Below are 16,813 nucleotides of genomic sequence, written 5' to 3'. Positions count from 1 at the left end.
GAGAAACGCAGTCCCAGTCAAATAATGAGTAGCGCAGTCCCAGTCAGACAAACAATGAGAAGCGCCGTTCCAGTCAGACAAACAATGAGAAGCGCAGTCCCAGTCAGACAAACATTGAGTAGTGCAGTCCCAGTCAGACAATGAGAAGCGCCGTTCCAGTCAGACAAACAATGAGAAGCGCCGTCCCAGTCAGACAAATAATGAGTAGCGCAGTCCCAGTCAGTCAAACAATGAGAAGCGCCGTCCCAGTCAGACAAACAATGAGAAGCGCAGTCCCAGTCAGACAAACAATGAGAAGCACAGTCCCAGTCAGACAAACAATGATAAGTGCAGTCCCAATCAGACAAACAATGTGTAGCGCAGTCCCAGTCAGACAAACAATGAGTAGCGCCATCCCAGTCAGACAAACAATGAGAAGCGCCGTCCCAGTCAGACAAACAATGAGAAGCGCCGTCCCAGTCAGACAATGAGAAGCGCTGTCCCAGTCAGACAAATAATGAGAAGCGCCATCCCAGTCAAACAATGAGAAGTGCCGTCCCAGTCAGACAAACAATGAGTAGTGCAGTCCCAGTCAGACAAACAATGAGTAGCGCAGTCCCAGTCAGACAAACAATGAGAAACGCCTTCCCAGTCAGACAAACAATGAGAAACGCAGTCCCAGTCAGACAAACAATGAGTAGCGCCGTCCCAGTCAGACAAACAATGAGTAGTGCAGTCCCAGTCAGACAAACAATGAGTAGCGCCGTCCCAGTCAAACAATGAGTAGCGCAGTCCCAGTCAGACAAACAATGAGAAGTGCCGTCCCAGTCAGACAAACAACGAGAAGCGCCGTTCTAGTCAGAAAAACAATGAGAAGCGCCGTCCCAGTCAGACAATGAGAAGCGCCGTCCCAGTCAGACAAATAATGAGTAGCGCAGTCCCAGTCAGACAAACAATGAGAAGCGCCGTTCCAGTCAGGCAAACAATGAGAAGCGCCGTCCCAGTCAGACAAACAATGAGAAGCGCCGTCCCAGTCAGACAAACAATGAGAAGCGCAGTCCCAGTCAGACAAACATTGAGTAGCGCAGTCCCAGTCAGACAATGAGAAGCGCCGTTCCAGTCAGACAAACAATGAGAAGCGCCGTCCCAGTCAGACAAACAATGAGAAGCGCAGACCCAGTCAGACAAACAATGAGAAGCGCCGTCCCGGTCAGACAAACAATGAGTAGCGCCGTCCCAGTCAGACAAACAATGAGAAGCGTCGTCCCAGTCAGACAAACAATGAGAAGCGCCGTCCCAGTCAGACAATGAGAAGCGCTGTCCCAGTCAGACAAACAATGAGAAGCGCCGTCCCAGTCAAACAATGAGAAGCGCCGTCCCAGTCAGACAAACAATGAGTAGTGCAGTCCCAGTCAGACAAACAATGAGTAGCGCAGTCCCAGTCAGAGAAACAATGAGAAACGCCTTCCCAGTCAGACAAACAATGAGAAACGCAGTCCCAGTCAGACAAACAATGAGTAGCGCCGTCCCAGTCAGACAAACAATGAGTAGTGCAGTCCCAGTCAAACAATGAGTAGCGCAGTCCCAGTCAGCCAAACAATGAGTAGCGCCGTCCCAGTCAAACAATGAGTAGCGCAGTCCCAGTCAGACAAACAATGAGAAGCGCCTTCCCAGTCAAACAATGAGTAGCGCAGTCCCAGTCAGACAAACAATGAGAAGTGCCGTCCCAGTCAGACAAACAATGAGAAGCGCCGTTCCAGTCAGGCAAACAATGAGAAGCGCAGTCCCAGTCAGACAATGAGAAGCGCCGTCCCAGTCTGACAAATAATGAGTAGTGCACTCCCAGTCAGACAAACAATGGGAAGCGCAGTCCCAGTCAGACAAACAATGAGTAGCGCAGTCCCAATCAGACAAACAATGAGAAGCGCAGTCCCAGTCAGACAAACAATGAGAAGCGCAGTCCCAGTCAGATAAACAATGAGAGACACCATCCCAGTCAAACAATGAGAAGTGCAGTCCCAGTCAGACAAACAATGAGAAATGCCATCGCAGTCAGACAAACAATGAGAAACACAGTCCCAATCAGACAAACAATGAGAAACGCCGTCCAAGTCAGTCAAACAATGAGAAGCGTCGTCCCAGTCAGACAATGAGTAGCGCAGTCCCAGTCGGATGAAGAATGAGAAGCGCAGTCCCAGTCAAACAATGAGAAACGCAGTCCCAGTCAGACAAACAATGAGTAGCGCAGTCCCAGTCAGACATACAATGAGAAGCGCAGTCCCAGTCAGACAAACAATGAGAAGTGCAGTCCCAATCAGACAAACAATGAGAAGCGCCGTCCCAGTCAAACAATGAGTCGCGCAGTCCCAGTCAGACAAACAATGAGTAGTGCAGTCCCAGTCAGACAAACAATGAGAAGTGCAGTCCCAGTCAGACAAACAATGAGAAGCACAGTCCCAGTCAGACAAACAATGAGAAGTGCAGTCCCAGTCAGACAAACAATGAGAAGCACAGTCCCAGTCAGACAAACAATGAGAAACGCTGTCCCAGTCAGACAAACAATGAGAAGCGCAGTCCCAGTCAGACAAACAATGAGAAGCGCAGTCCCAGTCAGACAAACAATGAGAAGCGCAGTCCCAGTCAGACAAACAATGAGAAGCGCAGTCCCAGTCAGACAAACAATGAGAAGCGCAGTCCCAGTCAGACAAACAATGAGAAGCGCAGTCCCAGTCAGACAAACAATGAGAAGCGCAGTCCCAGTCAGACAAACAATGAGAAGCGCAGTCCCAGTCAGACAAACAATGAGAAGCGCAGTCCCAGTCAGACAAACAATGAGAAGCGCAGTCCCAGTCAGACAAACAATGAGAAGCGCAGTCCCAGTCAGACAAACAATGAGAAGCGCAGTCCCAGTCAGACAAACAATGAGAAGCGCAGTCCCAGTCAGACAAACAATGAGAAGCGCAGTCCCAGTCAGACAAACAATGAGAAGCGCAGTCCCAGTCAGACAAACAATGAGAAGCGCAGTCCCAGTCAGACAAACAATGAGAAGCGCAGTCCCAGTCAGACAAACAATGAGAAGCGCAGTCCCAGTCAGACAAACAATGAGAAGCGCAGTCCCAGTCAGACAAACAATGAGAAGCGCAGTCCCAGTCAGACAAACAATGAGAAGCGCAGTCCCAGTCAGACAAACAATGAGAAGCGCAGTCCCAGTCAGACAAACAATGAGAAGCGCAGTCCCAGTCAGACAAACAATGAGAAGCGCAGTCCCAGTCAGACAAACAATGAGAAGCGCAGTCCCAGTCAGACAAACAATGAGAAGCGCAGTCCCAGTCAGACAAACAATGAGAAGCGCAGTCCCAGTCAGACAAACAATGAGAAGCGCAGTCCCAGTCAGACAAACAATGAGAAGCGCAGTCCCAGTCAGACAAACAATGAGAAGCGCAGTCCCAGTCAGACAAACAATGAGAAGTGCAGTCCCAGTCAGACAAACAATGAGAAGCGCAGCCCCAGTCAGACAAATAATGAGAAGTCCCAAAACAACACCGGCAATTCTTCAAACAGTAAAGTTAGAGAAGGAACACCTAAAATGTTCTTCAGTATGAGGGTATAGGTAGGTGCTATACGAATGAAGCTGGAGGGAGTTGACGAATCAGACCGAAAGGAATACAAACACAGATTTAAAGCAGCAATGTTCTTGGAATAAAAAGGAGTTGATGAATCTTTTGTGATGCAGCGACTTAAAATGGTTACACAAAAGAAAGGGCTGAAGAAGGGCTCATGCCCGAAACGTCGATTCTCCTGTTCCTTGGATGCTGCCTGACCTGCTGCATTTTTCCAGCAACACATTTTCAGCTCTGATCTCCAGCATCTGCAGTCCTCACTTTCTCCTATGCAAAAGAAATCCTCATTATCCTGTTCCAAATGGTACTTCCTATTTCATTGCTCCTCATTTTATCAGCCGCAAAAATGGTTTTTTGAAATGTTATTTTTTCAATCAGATTCCGCAAAACGGGTTGTCTGTTGAACATAATTCCATGCTGAAGAAGTACTATCGAGATATAGCAGAGGGGATGTGTTGGAAGGAGAGGCTGGACAGGCTCAGGTTGCTTTATCTGGTGTGGCAGAGGCTGAGGAGTGACCTGATGGAAGTCTATTACATTATGAGAGTTACAGATAGGTTTGACAGCCAGAATCTTTTTTCCCAGAGTTGGAATGTCTAAAATTAGGGGATATTCCTTTAAGATGAGAGGGAACAAATCAAAGGAGATGTGAGGGGCAGGTTTTTTACACAGAGAGTGGTAGAGATGGTGGTGGAGGCAGGTATGATAGGGGTGTTTAAGGGGCTTTTTGATAGGCACATGAATAAGCAAGGAATGGAGGGATATGGACCATGGACAGGCAGAAGGGATTTGTTTAAATTGACGTTATGTTCAGCACAGTATCGTGTGCTGAACGGCCTGTTCCTGTGCTGGACTGTTCTATGTTCTAACTCACTGATACTGGTGAGAGTGCTACTGGATGACAGTCACACAGGTGATGGCTGGTGAGATGCAATCGTGGCTGTAATGGTGATGGTCTGTGCTTGTGTTTCATTTGCACTGGTGGTCTAACTCAATGTGGCAATGGAGAGCCACCCAATCAACTGCCAACTTCCTCACTCGGGATTTTTGAGCAGGTGATGGTCTTGTGGCATTTTCACTAGACAATCAATTCATAAACTCCAGGTAATGTTCTGGGAACCCAGGTTTGAATCCTGCCACTGCAGATGGTGGAATTTGAATTCACTAAAAGTCTGGAGTAAGGGGTTTAATGGTGACCATGAAACCATTGCCATCTGGTTCACCAATGTCCTTCAGGGAAGGAAACTGCTATCCTTACCTGGTCTGGCCTACATGTGACTCCAGACCCACAGCAATGAGGTTGACTCTTAACAGCCCTCTGGGCAATTAGGGATGGGCAATAAATGCTGGCCTAGCCAGTGACATCCACATCCCGTGAATAAATGAAAAAAGCATTGTGAGCTTCTTCAAAGGGGATATGTGTGTGGAATGGCTATCTCACTGCCCCTGTGGAGTTTGTGCAATATGCGGTGGTCACTGAGCTCAGTCCACGATGGGGACAATGACCCACTGTGTGTACCTTTCTGTTGTGAGGGTAGTCAAGATCCAGGATGTTTTGAAAGAAAGAATCTGCATTGATACAGAAACCAAAACAGATATTGCTGGAGAAATCCAACAGGTCTGTCAGCGCCTGTGGAAAGAAAGCAGAGCTAAAAGGAGATAGAGGGGTAGCTGATATGGTGCAATGAGAACAATCTCTCTCTCAACCTCGGCAAAACTAAAGAACTGGTCACTGACTTCATAAAGAAAGGAGGGGAACACGCTCCCATCTACATCATGGACCTGAGGGTGAGAGGGTGCACAGCATCAAGCTCCTTGGAATGACAATAACCGAGAACCTGTCCTGGACCTCCCACATAGATGTAATGGTCAAGAAGGCACAATAACAAGTCTTCTTCCTCAGGTGGCTCAGGAAATTCAGCATGTGCAAAAGACCCTCGCCAATTTCTACAGATGAACCATTGAGAGCATCCTGTCTAAGTACATAATGGCCCATTACGGCAACTGCTCTGCCCAGGATTGTAAGAAACTTACAGAAAGTTGTGTGCACAGCCCAAACCATCACAGAAGCCAACCTCCCATCCACGGACTCCAGTTACACAGCTCGTTGCCACAGAAAGGCAGCCAACATCATCAAAGATCCCTCCCACCCTGGTAATGCTTTCTTCCAACCTCTTCTGTCAGGCAGGAGATACAGGAGCTTGAACACTCGCACCAACAGGTTCAGGAACAGCTTCTTCCCTGCTGTTGTCAGACTGATGATTGGACCTCTCTAACTTCACATAATGCTGATCTTGCTAATGTTGATTTTGTCGAGCGCCCGGTCTGTGCGATGTAACCTGTATGCCTTGGTCTAAGTTTTGTTTTCACCCTTTCATCTGTACATCCCTGCTTATTATGACCTGCCTGTACTACTTGTGAACAAAGCTTTACACTGTGGTAAGGTACACGTGACAGTAAATCAAATCAAATCAACGCTTTAGATCCAGCGACCCTACATCAAAACCGTACACTCCGAAGAAGCACCAGTGGACTGGAAACATTAACTTTGTTTTCTCTCTCCGCAGATGCTGCCAGACCTGCTGAGTTTCTCCAGCAATGGCTGCCTTTGTTTTAGATTTCCAGCATCTGCAGTTTTTGTTTTATTTTTACATTTTATGTGCGGTCGCGAGCCAAAATGTTTCACGGTAAATATTTGAAAGATGGTCATGGCTGTATAACAGTTGGCAGTTTGTTCACAGCAAGCTCCTGCAAATAGACGAAGTGATAATATCCAGATATTCTGCTTTGGAGGTGTTGATTGAGGGAATTCTCAAACAGCTCTCTCCCTCAAAATAATACCTCGAGATACTATACAGTGGTTTGAGGCTTGGTTTCACATAGCCCCTAAAAAGCAGCACCTCTGAGAGTGTCGCAGTCTCTCAGGAATGCTCTGGGACTGTCAGCCTGAATTACAGGTCGAGGTTTTGAGTGGGGTTTAAGTATTCCAACACACAGTTAGGGAGATTATCTACTGAGACACAGGCATACCTCAATGGTATCGGCTTATATCAAACACTCCAGAAGAGGGACAAATTCGAAGCCAGATTTCTTCCTGAAGGGACAGTATTCAAACTGAAAGGTTCCCTCCTCACACACAGTGAGACATTCCACCTCTGCACATCAGAAGCAACCACAGAATCCCTGTAGTGCAGATCAAGGCCATTCAGCCCATCAAAATTGCTTCAAACCTTTGAAGAGCATCCTATCCAGACTCACCACAACTTCACATTTAGCATGGCCAATCCACCCAACCTGCACATCTTTGAACTGTGGAAGGAAACTCACAGACAGACACAGGGAGAATGTGCAAACTCCATGCAGACAGTCACCTGAGGCAGGAATTGAACCCAGGTCCCTGGCGCTGTGAGGCAGCGGTGCTAGGCACTGTGAGGCAGCAGTGCTAACCATATTGAGCTGTTTTTAGCTGCAGCACTGCCATTAACACAGCTGATAAGGAATGGGGAATTTGAGGGCTGACATGCGTTATATCTATCTTTTAAATTCTATTCATTGATCATGCAGTGGTGAAAGGGAAGGTAAAGAGGTTTTCTAAATGGATCTTCCTCCCTGCTCCAATAATTGCAAAGTTGTTCAAATTTCCTTTAAACAAAAGGTATCTCTCCCTTGTTTTCCTGAAGACCTTGTCCGCTGGTTGAGCTACTAATGATTATATGTCCTACAGTGCATCTCTTTATTTTATTATTCTTGTATGGGATAGGGGTATCATAGGCAAGGCCAATATTTTTTGCCCATTCCTAGTTACTCTTGAATTAATAGGCTCTCTAGGCCATTTTGAAGAGCAGCTGGGAGTCAACTCCAATGCTGTGGGACTGGAGTAACGTGAATCAGACCAGGTAAGGATGGCGGTTTCCCACACTGAACAACATTAGTAAATGTGATGAGATTTTGCGACAATCTACATCGGTTATATGGTCACCATTTAACTAGCTTTTACTTACGCAACAGCATTATTGGGGTACAGACAGGAGAGTGTCATGAGAGAATTAGACCATGTATTTTACAGCATTGTATCACTAATTCTCCCAATGAGTGAAACTGCAAGGGAACCTGGAGAATCTCCCTTTGGGCACAGCCATGAATATTCAAATCCCCTTTATATTTCTGCATTATTGTTTGAGATTAGTGAAGTTTTAGATTTTATACAGTTTTATCAACTCAGTTTCTGTCTTTTCCTGTTCAAATGAACCAAACTATTTTTATCCTTTTTGCTTTTTCTCGTAAGTCTCAAATTATTGGGCCAAAGCAGCTTGCTCCCAAGAATCCTTGTGTTGACATTGTTCAGGAGAAAGTGAGGTCTGCAGATGCTGGAGATCAGAGCTGGAAATGTGTTGCTGGAAAAGCGCAGCAGGTCAGGCAGCATCCAGGGAACAGGAGAATCGACGTTTCGGGCATAAGCCCTTCTTCAGAACTGACATTGTTCAGTACCATTATGGATTGGTGGGGGTGGTGGTTTATTGAAGTTAATGTGACAAGATAATGATGGGATACTTTGCCCTCTAACAGCAGGAAGCCTTAATGATTCAGATTTGCAGGGATTCCAGATACTGACCCCAGTTGTCCTCCCAGAAGTGTGGCATCATTCTACCTCAAAAGCAGAACAGAGGACGAGAAGGCCCAGGCACCCATTGGGTATCATCTCCACGCCACTGAGGTACCCACTGAGACCCAATGTACCCAGTGTTCTGAGGCCAGCGATACTGAACACACATGGGGCACCTATTGTCTTCTATAAGGCTGTAACCAAGAGGCCACAAGGTGTCACAAAGTTGGAACAATTGACCAAAGGTGAAAAGAGAAGCCCAGCCAACAAAGAGCCAAACCCCTTTCAAAAGAATTCTGAAGTCATCGCCTGGTCAAAGAAATTGACAAACCAGTCTGGGAACTCTACTCACAATGTAACAACCCTGGGCAGTGAGCCAGTCTCCAGGTTTGAGAGGCCATCCACTGATCTTGAAAATCACAAGGTTTCGACGGCTGGAGTTGGAGTTGATGCTGGAATGGGAGCGTTAGTGAACAGTGGGACTGTATCTTCTGTGGTATTGCCAGGTCAGCGCATTATCAATGCCGGGTCGTCTGTTCTGGTGGAATCACTGGAGATACGTTCCCAAACCCCACTTTTAGTTTTAGATTCAACAATTAGGTTTACTCCAACAATGCAGGTAGTCAGCTTGCCAACAACTGTTGCATCATACAGACACTTATTAACTGGTTCATTCTCGAAGATGACTAATAGTTCAAGCCGGATAGGAAACCCTTTAAGCACTGTGCGTGTGTCTTGAAGGGATCAGTTTAACATAGAGCCTGAAGTATCATCCCTGCATGGTGACATTGGATCTCCTATGAGTACTCAGGAACTAGCATTGCACAAGCACCATTTAGCAATTATGTCTTCAAACAGTGCCTTATCAACACACTGCATCAGTAGCTTGTACAATTGGACACCTTCATTACGTATTCTGGGAGACATTGATTTTGGGGATGTAAAATCCATCATGTCGAAGGCTACCTTCGAAAGCATCAATATTAACTTTACTGTCACTCAACCACCAAGCACTGCAAATTCTGTCCAGTTAACAGACCACTTTAACAGAGAGTCTATACCATCAACCCAAAGGTTGCTCATCAGTACAGAAGAGCTAAAAAATCAATTAAGGCAATCTGATGAGCTTATCATGTTTCCAGGCCAACTTTCAGCAAGAGGACAAGGAGATGACATTCCTGTCTTCATGCAAAGTGTAGACTCTCTGGTTATGTCAATACAGTCACATGAGAACTTGAGCCTTCCAGATGTTTTAACAGCTCCACTCATTCCCGACATGGTAAATATTCCTTCCACACCTGAAAATTTCTGGGGTAATTCTCTAACAGCGTCTACATCCAAACTCAACAATGCTGTTAACCATTCCCCATGCAACACAGAGATGTTAGCAATGGAAAGACTTGAGTCCAGCGTCCATCCCTCCATTTCAGGTCCAACGTGGTCAGTCAATCTTCATCCTATAACCTTGCAAACTGGCACACACATATGTGTTGAGATGGCTGGTGCATCAGGAAAGGGAGAAACCTCTGAGCTACAAACAGACAGCTTATCTCCCTCAAAAGAGACTTTCCTGAGTACAGACACCTGGTGGAGGTTGTCAACAGAAGTGAGTCCTCACTTTTTGCCTGTCACCGACAAAGACCATCATCTGATCTTACTGACTGATATCACATTGCATACAACACAAGGACATCAGCGTACACCTCTTGTGATGGAAAACAAATGGGAAACATTGATACCAGATGATGTAGGATCATGAGCCAGAAACAAAGAGGTTTCACTTGCACCCTTGCACATCTCAACCAAGTTGACCCTTGAGACTCTTAGCCTGAGAAATGGTTTCACATCAGGAACTGATTACCTCAAGTCTTCTTTGGACAGCTCAATGAAAAACATTGGGAGCACCTGGACTGTCCCTTTGGACTGGACCCCAGTGGTAACAGTCATGTTCCTGCCCATGTCTTCAGATATATCTGTATTTGTAAGAAGTGAGAACTCAAATTCCCATCATCATGACGATCTTTCTGAGTTGGAACAAACACTATCATTAACGTCAAATTCATCTCACAGGCCTATAAATGGAACATATTTTCCTGGTTTTCTGACATTTCCAGAAGTATTTGAGAGCCACTGGGGAATTGTTTCCAATGCCATTGGAATTTCAACTGTGACTTTCAGCTCTGACATGGGGGAGAAACTTGTGACCCCTCCTTCAAAGAAGGAAGTGCAAGTCCAACTTGGACATCAGTTAGTCGAGGACTCAGCAGATAATGTAACTGCATGGCATTCATTGTTGGGTTTCACTCCAGATAGGATAGACAATCAAGCGAGTCTCCATCCTTGGAATCCTGAATTGAAGTGGGAACCATTTTCAGATTCCGCTTTGGGAATGTCTAAAGATGTCCAGGCAATGACTATGATGCCTGTTCATTTGGGACCACAAAAGACTTTGTTCAGTACACATACCCCATTCCTAACAAGAACCCCCCAACATGAGGAACTAGATTACATTTTTACAGGGGCAGAACTTGAACAGACATTGGTCAGTGGGTTTATACAACCCACACTAGACTTCCCAACTCTACTTTTCAGCATAATTTTAACAAGTCAGAAACATGCAAGAGCATTGCAGGGTCACAAGTCTTTTGGTGAAGAGCCAAGCATTTATATTCAGAGTTTGTACTCTCTCCCATTCAGTATTTCATAGTCTTTATGAGAAGGAATACCAGTAGATCCTCCTCAGTTAAGTAGTGAAACTCAAGACCTGACACTGGCGCCAACATTACCAATGGCCTCTTCCCGGGATTACTCAATTGGTGTACATCCTTCTCCATTGAGCTGGGACCTTGCCATCAACACATGGATGAATGCTGTCTCTGATCCACTGCGCCAACTGTCTCAAACCTCCACAACAAATTTCTCACACCTTCCAGCTGCTTTCTCCCCCATTGTTGTGACATCTCCTCCAGATCACTCTCGTGAGGTTTATGGACCTGGCGGTGCTCTCCCCACCAGCTTGGAGAGCGGGCAGCTATCCATCACCCCTGACCAAGCCTCCGTGTGCCGCATTGGTGAAGAGGCTGATGGGACAGGCCGCTTGTGTGGACCAGTGGTCTCCAACTGTATGTCTTAGCTGCACTTGTAGAAATCTGTAGCAGAGTGTACCACGGAAAAGCACTGCTGATAGTTGCCTCACCTGCATAGATGCTGGGCTGTATCTGTAGACCTTCTAGATGATAGTATGATGTGAGGAGATGGCTGATTGCAGTGAAGCTTAGTGGTTATAGAATACCTTCCTTTTGCAAAGCTTACTGAATAGCATTAGCAGCGATAATTAAATCACTTTCCTATTAAAAATTCATCCAAAGCCGAACCAAATTACCACACGTTCATTCCCCTTGAAGGGTAGCCATGCAAAAAGTGACATTACCCTCTGCCACAAAAATAAATAATTCTGTTACTATTTATTTTTTAATAAACTCTTGCAATTTCTGGATGGCAAATTGAAATTCCTCTTTTAATGAATAACAACCTGTTTCTCTCTATGATGAGCAACACATTCCTGGAGTTTGGTTCAAGATTTATTGGCTCCAGCAGAAATGTTTGTTTCTCATGGAAGGAGAGACTTCAAAGCATGACTGCAACTGTGAATGTTGTGGGTTTATAAACCTGGCACTGTGGAACACGCTCCATATGAAGGGGAGGAAGAGAGTTGTCAGTTTTTGCTTAACTGTAGCTATAGATTATTCTGCCCTGCTCTGGACTGAGATGGCAGTGTGGTGTTTACTGGTTGAATGTGCAAAATGAAGAACAACTGAAATGGTTCACATCCTCAACTTCTGGTCAGGTCCGGTTTGCAAACACCAAAATTTCAACCCAATTTCGCCCAATGCTTTGTATGTTAACCCTTTGAGTCCATTGGATGTGGTTTGTCTCCAATGAAATGCGACACCAATCTTTATGATTGGTGTGATTACAGAACAGTGGGGGCTGGATTTTCCGGGTGCTAACCACGAGTCTCTTTGTGTACAAAGAGAAACCATGGCCTGCTGATGCCTACCTTCGGAATTACGGAGGGCAAGAGACCACAGAGATCGGAGGCCTGGACTCCTTTTAGGAAAGACCAGTTAACGAGCTTGCCAACCTCCTGATCATGTGGTATTTAGCATTGCCTGTTGGTGTGAAATAGATGGGGAGTGGTTTTACACCCAGCTGTGGCGCAGTTGGCACAACCCTGGGGCTAAAGCCTCCCCAGCCCCAAAAGAACACCCCATAAATTGCAGCCTCGTGTTTGAGGCAGAGTTAGGACGAGGAATATTGTCAGCGAAACTGTACTCTGGCATTTAATTTTCTCTCTGCTGAGAGGCTTAATTCCACGTGCTTCATTTATTTCTATCAAGTGGTTTAATTTCCATCCCCCTCTCGATCTCCGGCAAACAATCACAATCCAAAGATTTATCGTTCACCTCTAATTGTAACGCACCAGCCCCCATTAGCCATGTGAAAGGCGCCATCTAGAGAGGACTGTGCGGACTAACCCCTTGCACAGTTCTTGTGTGGCACTCGCTTTTCTGTCAGTACTGGGGTTGAGTGTGCAGGAGATCTAACCGATCAATGCTACTTCCAGCATTTGTAACTGGGTGAAAGAGGGTGATTACCTCTTTGCTTCCTTTCCTCCTGAGAGCCAAGCAATATAGAGCACTCAATGAAGTCTGCACATTTGTCACTTAGGTTTCCCCTGGTCTGTAGTAAACCACTCTTATAATTACAGGATTCTGCATTTCACAGAACTACACTTGAGAATCAGAGATCCATTCACACATTAATAACCGTATTCCAACACAGATGATGAGTCAGAAATAAGATTTGTTTTTTAGGTTGTCATCCATCCCTTAAGTCCATTGTGAAGGTACATTTTTTTCTCAACATAGTGTCGGGTCCACTGTATCCAACCTTAAACTCCAGCTGTTCCACTGGCTCCTACCTCACACACTCTACGCTTACCTTCTGAATGATCGAACCACAGGACGCAGAGGAGGCCATTCAGCCCGTCATGACTATTCCAGCTCTTTGGAAGAGTGAGCCAATTAATCCCACTCCCCTCCTCTTTTTGAATCACTTTACAAATTTCTTACTTTTGGTTCTATTCCCGACTCCCTTTTGGAGTTTGCTGTTGTTTCGACTCTGTACACCTTTTCAGATTATTCCAAATTTCAATAACTTGTCACGTTTAGAAAGAGAAATTCTCATCATATCTGATTCCTCAGAAACCTGCTCACTGTTAAAAACTGTGAGGGGCTTTAGGAATTTGTTAAGTCTCCAATTGTCAACTAGTAGGGGAATGAGTCTGGGTGGGTTGCGCTTCGGCGGGTTGGTGTGGACTTGTTGGGCCGAAGTGCCTGTTTCCACACTGTAAGTAATCTAATCTAATCTAATCTCTAATCAGGTTCAGAATGAATATCCATCATGGCTATTCTCCGTGATCTTAGGAAGCCACGTGTGTTTTGAGGATGGAGGGTGTGGGAGGTGACATGAGTCATAACATTTCTCTGTTCTCGCCGCACAGGGGGACTTTTATACATGACGCAGTTTACGGTCCATGATGAGATTGGGGACATGAACATAGCAGATCTGGAGCAAAGAATATCAAACTGGGTAAGTACTCTCAGTTGGCCTTTTCTTAGTTCTTCTGCAGCTAATGGACCACCATGCTCATTTTGTGTGTCAGTAATAGCCTCCTCAGTAAGGCCTCCCTCTATCACCCCATCACTACTCATCTGGTGAAGACTGAGAGCAGGTAAGCAGCAGAGACTGGGGTAGGGGAGGATTTCATGTTGAGCTAAACCCCCTAGTTTTGGATGCCAAATGCAAGGACATTTCTTCTTTCATTAATAAGATGAGGGTATCACAGCAAGGCCAGTATTTGTTGCTCAACTCTAATGATGCTTGAACTGAGTGTCTCTGTCGGCCATTTCGGAAAGTACTTAAAGAGTTAATCACATTGCCCTGGGCCTGGAGTGACATGTAGGCCAGATCAGGTAAGGATGGCAGATTGCCTTTTTCAAAGGATATTAGAGAACCAAATGGGGTTTGATAGCATTGATGGTCACTGTCAGCAACAAATAAAAACAGAAATGGCTGGAAAAGCTCAGCTGGCCAAGTAGTATCTGTGGAGAGAAGTTAGAGTTAATATTTCATTTGAGTGATCCTTCATCAGAATGTATTTCTGATCCTACCAGACCTGCTGAGCTTTTCTGGCTACTTCTGTTTTTGTTTCTGATTTACAGCATCGTTATGATGATGTGGGTGTACTGTACTTTAAGAGAGTAAAGCGAGTAGTGACAGCACCAAGTGTTCTCAATAAGACACAATGTGCTCCAGCTACTGGGGTAACTGGTTGCCTGGAAACAACAAAAAACAGATCTGAATTCGACCAAACAGTTTAAATTATACCTGCCCCCAAAAAACTAAACTCCGACAAAGTTTGAATGTAGTATATCGATGATCTTAAAAACCAGTGATGCAATCCAATGCTTTGGGAGTATAAGACCGGGGAAAATTGAACAGTTGGGGGAGAGAACTGCCAAGCCAGCATGTAGAGACTGCCTGAAAAATAGCTCTCTTAAAGGTACCTTTATTGATCAGTAACCTGTGTAGCAGAATCCCCAAGAAGAAGAAAAGAAGACAGGAATACAGAGAAGAACAAAAAGCTGCCTGTTTTGAGATAAGAAGTTTTATTTTGTAAGTCTTAATTGGTGGTTTTATTGGACTAGTATTGTAGAATGGACAGTAAACGATAGGTTAGAGGAAGGAATTATAAATAGTTGCTAGTTAATTATTCTCTGTTATACTTAAAGAAATAAAGTTGTTAATTTTTACTTTAACTAGTTCTTGGCCTATCGAATTTTCACAGGTTACAGCATGGAATATATCTTTTCTGTGTTGCTGGGTTAAATTGAGCAGGAGGGTTTATCCCGTGTTGTAATAAGCATCCACAGTTCTTTTGGTTTTAATGTTCACCATGAGTGACTTTATATTTCCAGACTTATTCATTGAATTTAAATGTGAACCTGCTTTTGCCCAAAGCTTTGGCTAGGGCCCTGGGATTATTAGTGCAATGACATTCCCACGACACTACCATCTGTCTTTATTACAATGACATCTGGTTAGAAAAGGGAATATTCATGTGGGTTGAAATAACTTCACAGAGACTGATATCTCATCACCAAGTCCCCTTTTATTTAAACATGGAGAGTCCTTGACACTGATCCAGCTCCTTCAGAGCTAGCTCTCAGAGTGAACAGAACCTCTGTCCCTTATATATGTCAGCCAGGGCTCCCTGACTGGATCAGGTTAACAGCCTTAATCAGGGAACTCATATTCTATGAGGTCCACCTGGCTGACTTCATTGCAATCAGTATATAGGTTCCAAATGTGACCTGGACTTGAGAGCCAAGGATAAGGAACAATCTTCCTTGATTGTTTTTTCTTTTTGATCCATTACTTATCCTGCCTTCCCCTTACAACACCGAAACCTCAACTCCCATGTAACAATGGATAATTATGAGATTTTGGGACCATTTCCCATACAAGGAGCCCAAAGATATGTGACTACTTGATCAGTTTGACATGCTTTTCTTTGTGGTACTGAGGGCAGACCGTATAAAATATATTGATACTCTAAAACTGAGATGTATAAAATTATGAGGGGCAGAGACAGGATAGACAGGAAGGAACCATTCCCCTGGTAGAGCGATCAATGACTGGGATGGTAGATTTAAAGTAGGAGGTTGAGAGGAGATGTGAGGAAAATCATTTCACCCAGAGGATGGTGGGAACCTGGAACTCCCTGCCTCTAAGGTTAGACCATAAGACATAGAAGTGGAAGTAAGGCCATTCAGCCCATCAAATTGGTAGAGACAGAAACCATAATCACATTTAAGAAATATTTAGATGTGTTCTTGCAATACCAAGGCACACAAGGCTGTGGGCCAAGTACTGGGAAATGGGAGTGGAATAGTTAGATGATTGTTTTGACTGGCATGGACTTTACCCCTAACTAACACGTCCCTGAACATTATAGGCAATTTAGCACAGCCAATCCATCTGAACTGCACATTTTTGGATTGCGGAAGGAAACCGGAGCACTCTGAGGAAACCCACGCAGACACAAGGAGAATGTACAAACTCCACACAGACAGCAGTGTCATAGAGTCATAGCCTCATAGTGATATACAGCATGGAAACAGACACTTCGATCCAACCCATCCATGCTGACCAGATATCCCAACCCAATCTAGTCCCACCTGCCAGCATCCGGCCCATATCCCTCCAAACCCTTCCTATTCATATACCCATCCAAATGCCTCATAAATGTTGTAATTGTACCAGTCTCCACCACTTCCTCTGACAGCTCATTATATACACACACACACACACACACACACACACACACCCCTCTGCATGAAAAAGTTGCCCTAAGGTCTCTTTTATTTCTTTCCCCTCTCACCTTAAACCTATGCCCTCTACGTTTGAACTCCCCTACCCCAGGGAAAAGACTTTGCCTATTTACCCTATCCATGCACCTCATGATTTTATAAATCTCTATAAG

General features: G+C 45.0%; 1 protein-coding gene across 1 annotated transcript in view; it reads left to right on the top strand.

Annotated features, from left to right (window-relative positions):
- Positions 1-16,813, top strand: part of adgrg6 (adhesion G protein-coupled receptor G6) — a 119,099-nt gene that overhangs the window by 52,454 nt on the left and 49,832 nt on the right. The window contains exon 9 of the mRNA XM_043696747.1: positions 13,769-13,982. Within this exon, the coding sequence (XP_043552682.1) occupies positions 13,769-13,982 (214 nt within the window). The remainder of the gene's footprint in view (positions 1-13,768; positions 13,983-16,813) is intronic.

This window comes from Chiloscyllium plagiosum, chromosome 9 (assembly GCF_004010195.1).
Source record: "Chiloscyllium plagiosum isolate BGI_BamShark_2017 chromosome 9, ASM401019v2, whole genome shotgun sequence".
Lineage (NCBI taxonomy): Eukaryota > Metazoa > Chordata > Chondrichthyes > Orectolobiformes > Hemiscylliidae > Chiloscyllium > Chiloscyllium plagiosum.
This window is presented reverse-complemented; position numbering and strand designations above follow the sequence as displayed.